The 13272-nt window shown below is 44.7% G+C and overlaps 1 protein-coding gene across 4 annotated transcripts in view; it reads left to right on the forward strand.

The window, feature by feature from the left end:
- Window positions 1-2232: 2232 nt before the first annotated feature.
- The window catches only part of ulk2 (unc-51 like autophagy activating kinase 2), a 66094-nt gene continuing 55054 nt past the window's right edge, over window positions 2233-13272 (forward strand). For all 4 annotated transcript variants that reach the window (XM_063205586.1, XM_063205587.1, XM_063205588.1 and 1 more), the window contains exons 1-3: window positions 2233-3529; window positions 7285-7377; window positions 7546-7587. In XM_063205586.1, the coding sequence (XP_063061656.1) occupies window positions 3440-3529; window positions 7285-7377; window positions 7546-7587 (225 nt within the window). In that variant the 5' untranslated portion in view covers window positions 2233-3439. The remainder of the gene's footprint in view (window positions 3530-7284; window positions 7378-7545; window positions 7588-13272) is intronic.

A 13272-nucleotide genomic window follows, 5' to 3' on the forward strand; every position in this document is an offset into this window, starting at 1 on the left:
AATTTTCTCTATTATTTTACCCATGAATGGTAGATTGGATATGGGCCTATAGTTGTTTAGTACCAGTGCATCCAGGTTGTTCTTTTTTCTGTAAGGGCGTCTCCTGAGATTAATGCTAATCATTTCACAAAGTCATTCTAATGGAAGGCGAGTGGAGGGGCGACAGTGTATTTTTTTATTAAAATGATGTGGTCCTACTACTGTGTAATTGTGTTTCCCTAACAGCAGTACAAGGCGCTGTGGCACTTATATTTAGCCTAATTGTTGGAGTGCCAAGACTACAGAGAAAAAATGTTTCATGATCTCATTAACCTATGTAATGATGACAGAAACAGGCCTTATATACACAGCAATTCAATAATTCAAAGGGAATTCATAACTTTATAATTAGACCTATGGTAATTATTCCCTTTATCTTTAATTCTGAGTCACTCAGCCTGTGATGGATTTATACCTGCATATCCATATTGTCAGTCAATATAATTAATTTTAAAATGTTTTTCCTTGTGTTATTTTAGCCGATTCTGCATGTCCCTGGTACTGTCCCAGTTGTCACTGGTACTGTTGCAGTTATCAGATTTGAAGTGGGCACATATGTCCCCCAAAACAATATTTTAACAGTTTTAACAGTCCTTATTCTAAGGACTGGGCTGAATGTTTTGAATAGTAGCCTATTTTGATGTTGTTCACAGTTTACCAAGTGTCCCAACTAGGGTTGCCACATTTCAACCGGGACACATTGATGCGCGAGTGCCGAGCGTGAAACATTAATGATATGTGTTTATTTCAATGGGGTTATATGAAGATAATAAAAAAAGGGACAGTTAACCCCTTAAGACGCGGCTTTATACGTTTGTTGTTACCAGTATGGTAATGACCAAGTCGTGGTGCATTACTAAAGGGCCTGTATTGTGTCATAGTATTGTAGTGCTATGGTAGTTACATTTCAATGACTATTACAGCGTGCCACTGGAGGTACGGCGCGCATTAAGGGGCTACAGAGTCCAGGAAAAACAAGAAGGGAAAGGGACTATTTGACTCCATTATTCAACCCCACCTGACCTCCCCCAAACAAGATGTGGCCCTATAAATAATGACAGAAAGAAAATAACATGCACACAGTTGTTGTCTCTGAAACTTGGGTCAGCATTATTATTATGATTATGATTATGATTATTATTGTTATCGTTGTTATTATTATCACAAAGGGTCATTACTGCTGGTGATTCAACATTATGCTGTTTCACAGTGCTAGTTTATAACTCATATTTAAATCTAGATGTAGTTATGCATGCATGACTTTAAAATAGTGTGACTGAGAAAACTAATTTTGCATGCCACTTGGGTCCCAGACATCACCCACACACACACACATGCGCGCGCACGCACGCACGCACGCACACACACACACACACACACACACACACACACACACACACACACACACACACACACACACACACACACACACACACACACACACACACACACACACACACACACAAAGGGTAAAATTGGGTATTTTACCGCCATCTGTTGGGTTGGATGAGTAATGCTTGAATTCGAAGCTCATAAAAAAGAAAACGAAAAAGAGTGATTCAGTACCACTAGATGGCGCCAACTGATTTGCAGATAGAGCATGTCCCAAAGACAGTGCATGATCTCAGTAGGCCTAGACTCTGAATCATATCCTGTGAGATGTGCAGCCTGACCCATTGGCAATATTGGGTATCAATAATGCAGCAATTAAACTGTACCAGGTCACAAACTTGCTATTTCATGATAAAAAGTTTAATTCAACTGAATCTAGGTAGTAGGGCACAAGACAGTTTGCAACTGGATAACAGTAGGCCTAATGCCTTGTCCTTATAAACCTTTATTTTCATCCGTCATGTGGTATTTTAAAGATTTTTAGACTAATCCAAACGCTACACAATCTCTTTCTTGTTTCATTCCACTGCTGTGTTACAGGTTTGAAAATGCCTTTATTATGCCTAGCCATTTTAATGTTCCAGTTCAGCTGCCCACATGTGTTGTCAAAATTACACTGAAAGTGAGTATTCAATCTATTTATATAACTAAATGGCGATGGCAAAGTTTTCTTATTGGCATGATGGATGGAGGACAAGCTGCTCACAATGGGAACTATATTCCCATGCGGAAGGCGAACCACTACCCTCGCGGAGGAAGCATTTAAAGAGGCAGGCGTTCACACAAGGGCAGTGACAACAATATATTGCAGTGCCGAGGAAGCTGTACCACGCGAAATCAGACACAAACGTGACAGAAACGTGCTTATACACGCTAGCGTTGTGTACAGTATTTCGTAAAATAAATAGCAACGTTTTAGAATGCCCATGCAGTGAAGCTAATGTTATCTTAATCGCCGTTGAATACAAATGGTGGTTTTCTCTCAAGCGGACCTCCGGAGCTGTTGAAAATTATCAAAGACCACAAGGAAGAGAATGCTCCAATTTTTGGAATAAAAAAGAAGACTGTCATGTGGACGTCATAGTTCCACAGAGGGATGATTCTGCTGTTCCAGAATCTTAACGGGGAATACACAACAAGAACGAGAAGACCCAGGAGAAGACCTAGCATTTGTCATTGTGACAACCTTACTTCCAGTCTACGACGATTCCAAGGTCTCTTACGTTCTAACCTCGATTGCTGAGGGGATAGTGTATCTTTTATGCAAGATATATCGGGGAATTATTACATACATTTGCTTGTAATGGGAACAACAGTTGTTGGCTGCAAACACCCAGGCGTTAGTTGCTTCACTGACCCAATGGCAAAATATGCCAATTGAGTTTGCCAAATAACCAGGGACAGTGATGTTTTGTTTGCAAGGAAGGAACACTGACTGACATCATGTAGCTCGTCAGAATTGGCAGATGAGATAGCCTTTGAAACACAAACATGCTAGCACTTTCTGGTTGTTCACTCTATATCAAGCTAATTGTGTCATGACATGACAACTGGGTGCTATACATTATGTCACTCTAGTTGACAAGCAGGGAGTATAGCAGTGTCCATTGCTAAATGCTATGCTTTTCAGTAAAGTCATGCATCAAGCAGTGCACCGTTTGCAGGGCTATATTGAATCATAGTTTGAGCCATCCCATTATCTAGACGTCGAATAGACTTTACGTTTTTCCAGACGTTTTATATTAGATTGCATAGTGCACCAGTCCTGTTTTGGTAACTGGGATGTCCTGCCAGTGCCTGTTATAGTTTATGTGCAATACAACTCATCTGCAGGGTAACTATTGTTTTTAAATGACCTCGAGAACAGAACTCCTAGCTGTAGAATAGATACATCAAGTCTCCTCGTTCAATGGCCAAATAATTGGCGAGTTAGGTGGAAATCAGGCTGCCCAACATCAGCATTGTCATCATTTACAACCTGCGATTTTCATCGGACACTAAATGAAATATGGAGACCGTGGGAGATTTCGAATATAGCAGGAAGGACCTAGTTGGACACGGAGCCTTCGCTGTCGTTTTCAAAGGAAGACATAGAAAGGTGAGTTGTTTTGCTGTCTTCTGGGTTAGATTAACCTAACATCACCCAGTCAGTCACCCACCCACCCAGTTTGACCCTGCTGTGAGGTTTTGGTCATCCATAAGTAGAGCATACGTGCATGGCACCAGGCGTGCAAAATAGCCTACGTCTTCTTTGGATAAATATGTGCATAAACTTACCCATCCAGTAATGCATGCAGCCAATTATGCATTGTGTGCAAACATAAGTAATGAACACAGTATCTGTAACCTTAAGCAACCTGTCAATTTCAGTTCAAACGCCACAGCATGTAATCACTGTGCATGAAGACATCCAGGTTGCAACACACATCCCCTAGTATGCAGCCTATCTAGCAGAAATGGAGACACACTGGCCATTCATTCATAAAGCTGTGACTCAAGCACCATTCGGTCTAGCGCGGTGACGTAGGTGGCTTATGCCTTGTTGTTTATCTCTCTGCCTTGGGTGGAGATTCACAGTGTGTAGGAGCTAGCTAGACCTTTTGTGACTAGAGACCATCAGCATTCTGCACCCACACACAACCCAAAAAGCTCTCAGCAAATATGTCAATGAAACATTTTAGTGTTTGGGTTTTTTCAATTCCATTGTTGCCATGCATTATGTAATCTCTGTGCAAACTGCTGTTGACCTGAACCCATGTCGAGCTTGGACAAGATTCCTGAGCACGATAAAAGTGCTCAGCTGTAATTGAACCAGGTATACATGTATCTGATAAGGCCAGTCCATCTGTATTCAGGTGCTGGTAGCCGAAGCCTGAAGGCACATACACACACACACACACACACACACTGATGAGGTTTCATTTGTGCTGCTACTGCAGTTGGCACGGCTCCCGTTCTCCTAGTACACAGACCTGGATAGAGAGTAGCCCAGATAGGCAGTGCCAATGCCTATGCCCTCAGGCCCATGCAGTCAGTCTGTGTGTAATACAATACCTGTTCCTGGTCATCAGACGCACCCCTGCAAAATTCCATTAGATTAGGTTCTAATGCATGTGCATCTTGTCTGTCTGCATGATTGCTCAGCATTCGAAGCCAAAGCAAGAAGACTTCCCATACCACATGTGTTTTTAGCTACCCCGTTACACCTTTGTTATTATTGCTGTGCGTTCTCTCTCTCTCTCTCTCTCTCTCTCTCTCTCTCTCTCTCTCTCTCTCTCTCTCTCTCTCTCTCTCTCTCTCTCTCTCTCTCTCTCTCTCTCTCTCTCTCTCTCTCTCTCTCTCTCTCTCTCTCTCTCTCTCTTCATGGCTGCAGACACAAGCCTCAATCCAGCATGTGACGAGGCATATTATTTATAAACACTGCATCAGTAAGGTGTTTATTTATAGGATTATTTCCATTGGAGATGGCAGTGAGTGAGAGGGCGAGTAAGTCAGTGAGAGTGGTGCTTGACTGATTGCCGCACACGGCACACCTAACTAAACCAGGTGTTTGGCAGCATTCTCCTGCAATGCCACTTTCTCAACCTGGCTCATTGAACGAATAGGCCTATTGATCTCCATTATCTCTGTTTCCATAATGACAATATGAGCAACAATATGTCAGGTCAGGTGTATCACATCACATGACCATTTTCTAGCATTCTGATTGGACGGGTTGTTTTATTCAACAAAGCACTGATTGGTTTGTTGTCTTGACCTGGTTAAAATGGCACACGCACACGTACGCGCACACGTACATACATTCTCTGATTCTTTTTCTTTCTCTCTCTCTCTCTCTCTCTCTCTCTCTCTCTCTCTCTCTCTCTCTCTCTCTCTCTCTCTCTCTCTCTCTCTCTCTCTCTCTCTCTCTCTCTCTCTCTCTGGATGCATGCAGGTCATGATGGCTGTGATTCAGCCTGACGTCAAACAGACTCCTCATTTGCCTCTCATGCATGTCTGCTCATCTTCAGTACTCTTGCCAGAACTCCCCCCCACCCCCCCCCCAGCATCAGCACCCCCACCCCCCTTCCCTCCTCTCTCTCCCCATCCCTGTTCCAATTTCAGTGGATGATGAGATACTGAACGGAGCCCCCCCATCCCACCCCGTCCAATCCCATCCCATCCCATCTCATCCCATCCCATCTCACCCTCCCTCGTTTTCCATTTCTCAACTCAGCTGGAAGGGGGTCATCGTGTCTTTTTCTTTTTTCTCCCTGGAACTGCATGTTGTACTGTGCTGTTCTTTGCTGTTCTGTGCATTGTCATGCTTGGCTAAGCAGGCCTTGGTACAGAGAGGGGTATGGGAGGGATATGGCCACTCTTCCGTGCTGTGTGTGCGTGTGTTTGTGTGTGTGTATGTGTACTGTGTGTGTGTGTGTGTGTGTGCAAGCTTCTCTTTTCTACCATGAGTGCATCTGGGATCTCGCCATGTTTGTTTGCTTACTTGTTTGTTGTGAGCGTAGGCACACTTGATGTGCAAATGTGCGCGTGTGCATGTGTGCGTGCGTTAGTGGGGAACCGTATGCATGGTGTGTGTGTGGGATATTGCCACTTACTGTAAGTGTGGAAATGCATACAGTCCTCTGAAGCGGGGGCAACCACACACTGAGTGAGTGTGCCGCAAGAACATCTCCTATTAACCTAGATTTAGCTGAAAAGCAGCCCTCTATTCATAGATTTCTACACTGCACTGCACTGCACTGCACTGCATGGTTCTACTCTCCTCTCCTCCTCAAGCTTAAAGCATGCATACAGTCCTATTAAGTGCATGGCCTGCTGCTTCGTGCAGAGGGCCTCTCCTCTCTGACCTCTCCTCTTTTCATCCTTGTCTTTGCTCTTCCTTTGCTTCGTTATTCCTGTGCTCTTCTTATCCCGTCTTCTTCTTCTTCTGCTGCTGCTTCTTCTTCTTCGTCATCTTCATTTCTCTTCATTCTCATCCTCCTCCTTCTCTCCTCTCCTCCTCATCCTTCTCTCCTTTGCCTCTGCTCTTCTTCTCTCCTCTTCTTCTCTCATTTTCTTCTCCTTCTCTTTTCTAGTCCTCCTCCTCCTCCTTTTTTCCTTCATCTGTTTCTGTTCACCTCGTGTTGTTGTTGCCGAGGGGCTATGTGCCAATCCATCACATCCTCTTGAAGTAGGCTATTGCCTTTACTGATGTCCATAGAAGGCAAACGTAGGCCTAGGCTAGAGGAAGGGAAATGGGCGATGAAGAGAATGTCTTGCACGACTGTGAGCTAGAGAATGTCTTGGTCTGCTTTGTCTGTGTGTGTCATGGACATATCGCCGGGAGGGGATTGAGAATTGGGGCAAAATATACTGTCTGTCTGCTGAATCGGTAGAATGCTTTCTCTACTACACTTTGCCTCTCTCTCTCTCTCTCTCTCTCTCTCTCTCTCTCTCTCTCTCTCTCTCTCTCTCTCTCTCTCTCTCTCTCTCTCTCTCTCTCTCTCTTTCTCTTTCTTTACCGCTCTTTCTTTTTTCTTTCTCTCTGTCTCATTTATTTAACCAGCCCCCGTTTATTGTCTTGTAAAATAGAACATGCTACATTTATGGGTTAACTGTCGTCATGAATCTAGTAAACAATTTATTCCCAAAGTCAATGCCTGTGGTTCTTCATTCATTCATCCTCATCCTTTTATCATTTTTTGGCTTTTAAAAGATCGAATGGAAGAAGGACAATAATGCTAACTCGACCCTAATTGCTTTCTTTTTCTTCCCTCTCTTTCTCTCTCTCTCTCTCTCTCTCTCTCTCTCTCTCTCTCTCTCTCTCTCTCTCTCTCTCTCTCTCTCCGTCTCTGTTTCCTCTCGTCTTTGCAGAAGACCGACTGGGAAGTGGCCATCAAGAGCATCAACAAGAAGAACCTCAGCAAGTCTCAGATTCTGCTCGGCAAGGAGATCAAAATTTTGAAGGTTGGTTCGTTTGCTGAAGGCCTTATTGTTTGTTTGTTTTTTTGAGCATGCTTCATTTCATTGATTTGTTTTTGTCTGGATAGTCACCCAGTCAAGTTGGGGTAGCAGCCCACTTGCGCCAGTATGCCTTTGCTAATGTATGATGCGTTTGTTTGTTTTCTTTTTCAGGAGCTTCAACATGAGAATATTGTTGGCCTCTATGATGTCCAGGTAAGCTGTCTGTTTTTTTCTTTCCCCTTTTTTCCCTGTTAACCGTGTGTACAAGCAGTTATGTCAGCAGCAAGCATTGCAACACACCAGTGTCTGAACTTTTTATCGACTGCTAAAGTACATGGAGACCAGGGCATGACATACATTCCCAACTGTTCCAACGTGCAGCAAGAAAACAGGGGGAAAAAAACACAGGACGCGACATCTATACGTCAACAGAGAGTGCGACTGTTGACCCCGAGCCGTGATTGGCTCAGATTGCTCAGCCCTCCTGTTCCCGTTGTGATTACATAAGACCTCCCCTCTCACATGACTGCTTATGGCTCCTCTTATAGCCCGCCAGCCCCGCCAGCCCCGCCAGGCCCACTATTGTGTCCTGTTTGACCTAGAGCTCATTCCCCATCTGTGGCCCCCCCACCTGGGCTCGCTTGGATAAGGCACAGGTGCACAGCTTTGGAAGTGGTGTGTGTGTGTGTGTGTGTGTGTGTGTGTGTGTGTGTGTGTGTGTGTGTGTGTGTGTGTGTGTGTGTGTGTGTGTGTGTGTGTGTGTGTGTGTGTGTGTGTGTGTGTGTGTGTGTGTGTGTGTGTGTGTAGGGATTTGGGGTGTGGGGGGAGGGATTGGGTAGAGGGGCAGGAGAGTTTGTCTGTCTCCCGTTCTAAAAGGCATGAAAGCAGCTTCAGACTTTAAGGTGAAGCCAGAGGGGATGCTGGCTGCTTTCCTAAGCCCCTGACAGAGCGAGCTGGGAAGGAGACCTCTTTAACGTATAGTGCTGGATAAAAGGTGCTTTTCCCTGTTTTGGGAAAGATAGACATTGGAAGTTAAGCCTTCCAATCCTGTGTGCTTTGCAGTGTGTGTTTTGCTTGGGTTACTTGTTACTGACAGTCAGGGCTGCTGACAGCTTTTTGCAGGGCCTGGGGCAAAGTCCTCTGAAAGGGCCCCCCCTCTCAATGAATGTAACATAACAGGGCCAATTCTGGGCCTAGTCTCTCCCTAGTCAGGGACAGCTGAGTACATTTGCCCCCCACAGACTTGTATCTTCTCAGCCATTTTCCTCAGTTACATCCGCCCAGTCCCCTGTTTCTTCCCTCGTCTCTTTATCTCCTCTCCGTGTCTTAGTTGTGGGTGCAGCAGGAACACAAAAAATAAACAAACAGACATGAAGAGACGCATGATGGGCCGTGGGGTGCGGTGCAGTGTGCACTCTTGAATGGAAGGCTCTGAAGTGGCCTGTGGTGCCCACACAGCATGCTGCGTCCTGGCTTTACGTAAGCCTGCCTGCCTGCCTGCCTGCCTGCCTGCCACCCCCTCTTCCTCCTCCCTGCAACCGTCTCTCTATGAGGAAGAGCAGAATCACAACGTTCTAGAATCAGAATCTCGGATGAACAGAATTAGAATAAAGCATATTTTAATAGGTTATAGGTTTTACTGCACTGACACAAACAAGGAATTCACCTCCACTCAACATACATACAGCATATTAGCAGTATGCATTTAATACTCTGTACATTACAATGCAATAGACTGAAATATGTACAACCTGCATAACAAATACTCTACCTGCACAGCCTCTTATGTTGAAGATCAGAATAAGAGCATAGAATCGGACTGAACCGATTCTTTTGGCCAAGTACTATAATAAATAATTTTACACAGGGACATGGTAGGTCTCTACACACAGCCATGAAATAAGTAAGGGATAATTGACGACACAGTGTGCGTATAACAGGAAAAATAATGCTCACCTAGGTCGTTACACCTCGGTGTGCATTATTTTTCCTGTGAAGTCAATTATCCCTTACTTATACCACGGCAGTTTGGAATTTCCCATTGTGATGCGCTAAATTGGGTGTTGATTAACTGTCTATAGATGCACACCTATGAAGTAGTCCCACTATTAGGTCACTTTTCTGACCGTATAACTGTAGTGCATCAATGTGCCAAGGCACATTCATGATACAATAGACACATCAAAATGTGTGGAGCGATACAGCACAGCACTGGCAGCATCCTACATAGAGGCACATAATGTACCAGTGACATAATATACAAGTTTGACAATACCCATTGCACAATGATTTACGATACAACCTTCTTCTTCATTTCCTTGCCGGCAGTGAGGAGTGTGCCACACTATTAACTATTCCTGCCTGCCAGCGAAACCAGAGATTTATTCATCCTGAATATCCAACACACTGTGTTGCTTTTTGTACCCCCCCACCCGTCCCTCCCTTGTTAAACCTCTTTACTCCGACAGCAGAATGACATCGCATCTGTTGTCGCTTGTAAAACTCAGGCTGTTATCCCCAAAAGCAGCCCCCGTGTTGAAGTGTGTGGGCTAATTAAAAATGCACCGATCGGCAAAAGAAAGTGGGTTGCGTTTCGTCTATTATGTCGGACCCCAGCACCACCTGCCCGACCCCCATCACCCCCACCACCAGCACCTTGCATTGTCTGCCTTTGGGCCATCGGGCTTGGAATAATCAGCAGCTAAAGGACTTTTGGAAAGAGGGGCGAGAGAGAGGAGAGAGGGGGGGTTAGAAGGTGCCACAAGCACTTAACCGGTTTTACTTTGGAGGGCTCTGCTGTCTAGTACTTAGTCCCTCGCTGCACCTGGCGGACTTTAGTTTACAATACTCACTGTCTGTTATCTGATTTTTTTTAAAATTTGTATACATAATGCCAGCCAGTATGTATAGATTTGTGCGTGTGCGTGTGCCTGTGTGTGCCTGTGTGTGCCTGTGTGTGTGTGTGTGTGTGTGTGTGTGTGTGTGTGTGTGTGTGTGTGTGTGTGTGTGCCTGTGTGTGCCTGTGTGTGCCTGTGTGTGTGTGTGTGTGTGATCAAAAATGAGTAGCGGTGGTTTTGTGCACTGTTGTGTAGTTCTTAGGCTCTGCACCTGGCCTGGCAAAACACTGACTGACTGCGTCTGGTTGCCAGTGTTTTGCATTTATTTGTGAGTGTGTGTGTGTTGTATGTTTGTGGCTTGTTAGAAATGAGTTCTAAGTGGCGTTTGTTTACTGTCGTCTAGTTGCCAATGCAAGCGTGTGTGCGTGCGTGCGTCTGTGTTTGTATAAAACGTATCTGTGCTGCTCGTTAGAAATGGAGAAGTGGTTGTCTGGCTCCACGGAGGTGGCAGTGCTGGTTTTGTAGGTTGTGGAGCAGACCAGAAGGCCAACTGTTCCTGACTGACACACACACACACACACACACACACACACACACACACACACACACACACACACACACACACGCACGGTTGAATTCTCAAGCTCTGTTTTGGAGGGCCATAAATACCTCTTTACGTGTGCAGCTGACAGCCCCGTGAGCGATGTTGAATGTATATCTGTAACACTACACCTCGTGCCAGCACATGCATAGTAGCAGCCAGGGAGCCTTTTAACTGTAAAGCGCTTTGAGTGTGAAGCACCAGCACCAGGGCCGCTGACTGCTTTGGCCGGCCCCAGGACAAAGTTGTCTGACAGCAAGGCTCCCCCACTTCAATACATACTAGGGATGCAAATTATCGATTAATTCATTAATCATTAGTTGATAGCCTTATCGATCGACTTACGATTATTTGATAAGCTGCGTTTCCCTCACACGTGACCTGAAGAAGGCCGGCAGGCCGAAACGTTGTCACATTAAAAAACTGTTTATTTAACTTGTGAGTGTGCGGCACCTCTCTCCTTCTACAATTGTATTTTCTGGTTGCCAGCACCTCTGTTTCTGGTGTGCGTTTTGCACCTCCACTCATCAAGCTGCGTTTTCCCCCCGAAATCTCAATGATTCTATGTTTCAATGTTTACTAAATCTAAACATTTTAATTGTTGAGATAAAATACCACAATTTAATTAATTCTATTTCAATTCTTTAATCCAAAGGTGATTTAAATATTCCCACTATTCACACCCCTCTTCACACACACTCTCCACATGCCCATTTCACCTGGGTCTCTTGTCAGTTGAATTCTCGATTAATTGCGATTAATATGTTTCAATAGATTAACGCATTGACAGATTAATCGATTAATCTTTTGCGTCCTATTCTGCCCAATTCTACGTGGGACCATACCGTATAGAAAGCACGTCCGTGAGTTCATTATGGAAAACACTTCTGTGACGCCAACATAGAATTTTTCTAAAAATTGGTGAACTGATACAGATTTTGTGTCCCAAGAGTTCGTATCTGTGTTCACTGAATTCTCTGAGATTATGCTGTGGTGCTTGTTCTTGTGCAAAAGCTGACTTGCACCACATTTTAGCCACAATCATTTGTGATAAAATGGCACTGGAAGTTCTTGACCAGTAACGATTCCTTGGCGTGGTCCACTCATGGGGTTGTGGCTGCCTTTTTACCCAAACCAGTCAGAGAGAACAGCAATGCAGCAATAAAGAAAAGATAAAGGCCCACTACACTACTCTGCACTCCTGTGGAGGACGTAGTGTTCTAACTGCTTGCAATCAGTGTAACCGAGGCAGCTTAAAAATGTCCTACTCGGGTGAAGTGGCAGTGACATTGCGACCTGATGGTCTCGCTGATGTTTTTCCTCCATTTTTGTATTGTCCTCCTTCTTTCTTCCTCCTTTCTTCTTTGCTCTTTAAAGCCAGTTGCGTAAGATGGCAGAATAGCAAATTAGGCTTGGGCCTCCTCCATCCAGTTGCTCATCCTCTGAAATTGGTGACGTGCTCAGCGTTGTAATGAGTTAATGTAATACGGATGCAACTCTTCCCTTCATCAAAATCTCTTAGACCATTTCCTGTCCCATTCTGATGTGGAGTGACCATACATACAACGATATTTAACACATTGCAGCCAGTGAAACGCCCAGTCTTCAGATTTGTATGGTTTTCTCTCATGCTTTGATTTTTTTTTCTTAACCGAGCTACCTGGCATAACTTAAAACCTTTGCCAAATTCGTGTCTCTTTTTTTTAAACTGCATGTTTGTATTAATTGTGCTATACAAATACAGTTATTATTATTATTATTATTATAATGATTAAATATTTTGCCCAGGCCAATTGGGAATGTGACCTTTTCTCCCTGCCTGCCCCCATGCGTGACCCCCTGCTTGGACGGCTGCTGCGTATTGACGTGCAGTAGCTCCCTGCTTGGATCTTAATGAACCCACTGCTGCCCGTACTGTATGTGGTGTATAGCACGGCACGTACTGTATGTGGTTGGGCGTCATTAAGAAAGATATCGGGAGGTAATCAATCGGAGGGTTCATTTTCGTTTCCTCTGGGTCTCTTTGAACATCCTCGGTTACCTCATTAGAGAGCGCTGATGGGGGACGATTGGCCTTTCCGTCGTGTGTATGTTGTGGCGTGGAGAGAGTTTTCCCTCTGATCATGCTGTGAGTTTGTCCAAATATAGGAGATCGAGCCCTGGGGGGTTGGGATGAGTAAGCACACACACAGGACGTGCATATGAGCATGTCTTTCTCGTGTGTTTACAAACACACATGCTCACGTACACATCTTCTCGGCCTCTTTCTGTCCACTGTGCTCTCTGTCCCTCTCTCTACATCTCCCTCTCTGACCCTCTTTCTACATCTCCCTCTCTGCTTCTCTCTCTCTTTCACTCTCTCTCTCTCTCTCTCTCTCTCTCTCTCTCTCTCTCTCTCTCTCTCTCTCTCTCTCTCTCTCTCTCTCTCTCTCTCCTACAAAAATTCTCATGCATTTAATT

Source organism: Engraulis encrasicolus, chromosome 8, assembly GCF_034702125.1.
Source record: "Engraulis encrasicolus isolate BLACKSEA-1 chromosome 8, IST_EnEncr_1.0, whole genome shotgun sequence".
Lineage (NCBI taxonomy): Eukaryota > Metazoa > Chordata > Actinopteri > Clupeiformes > Engraulidae > Engraulis > Engraulis encrasicolus.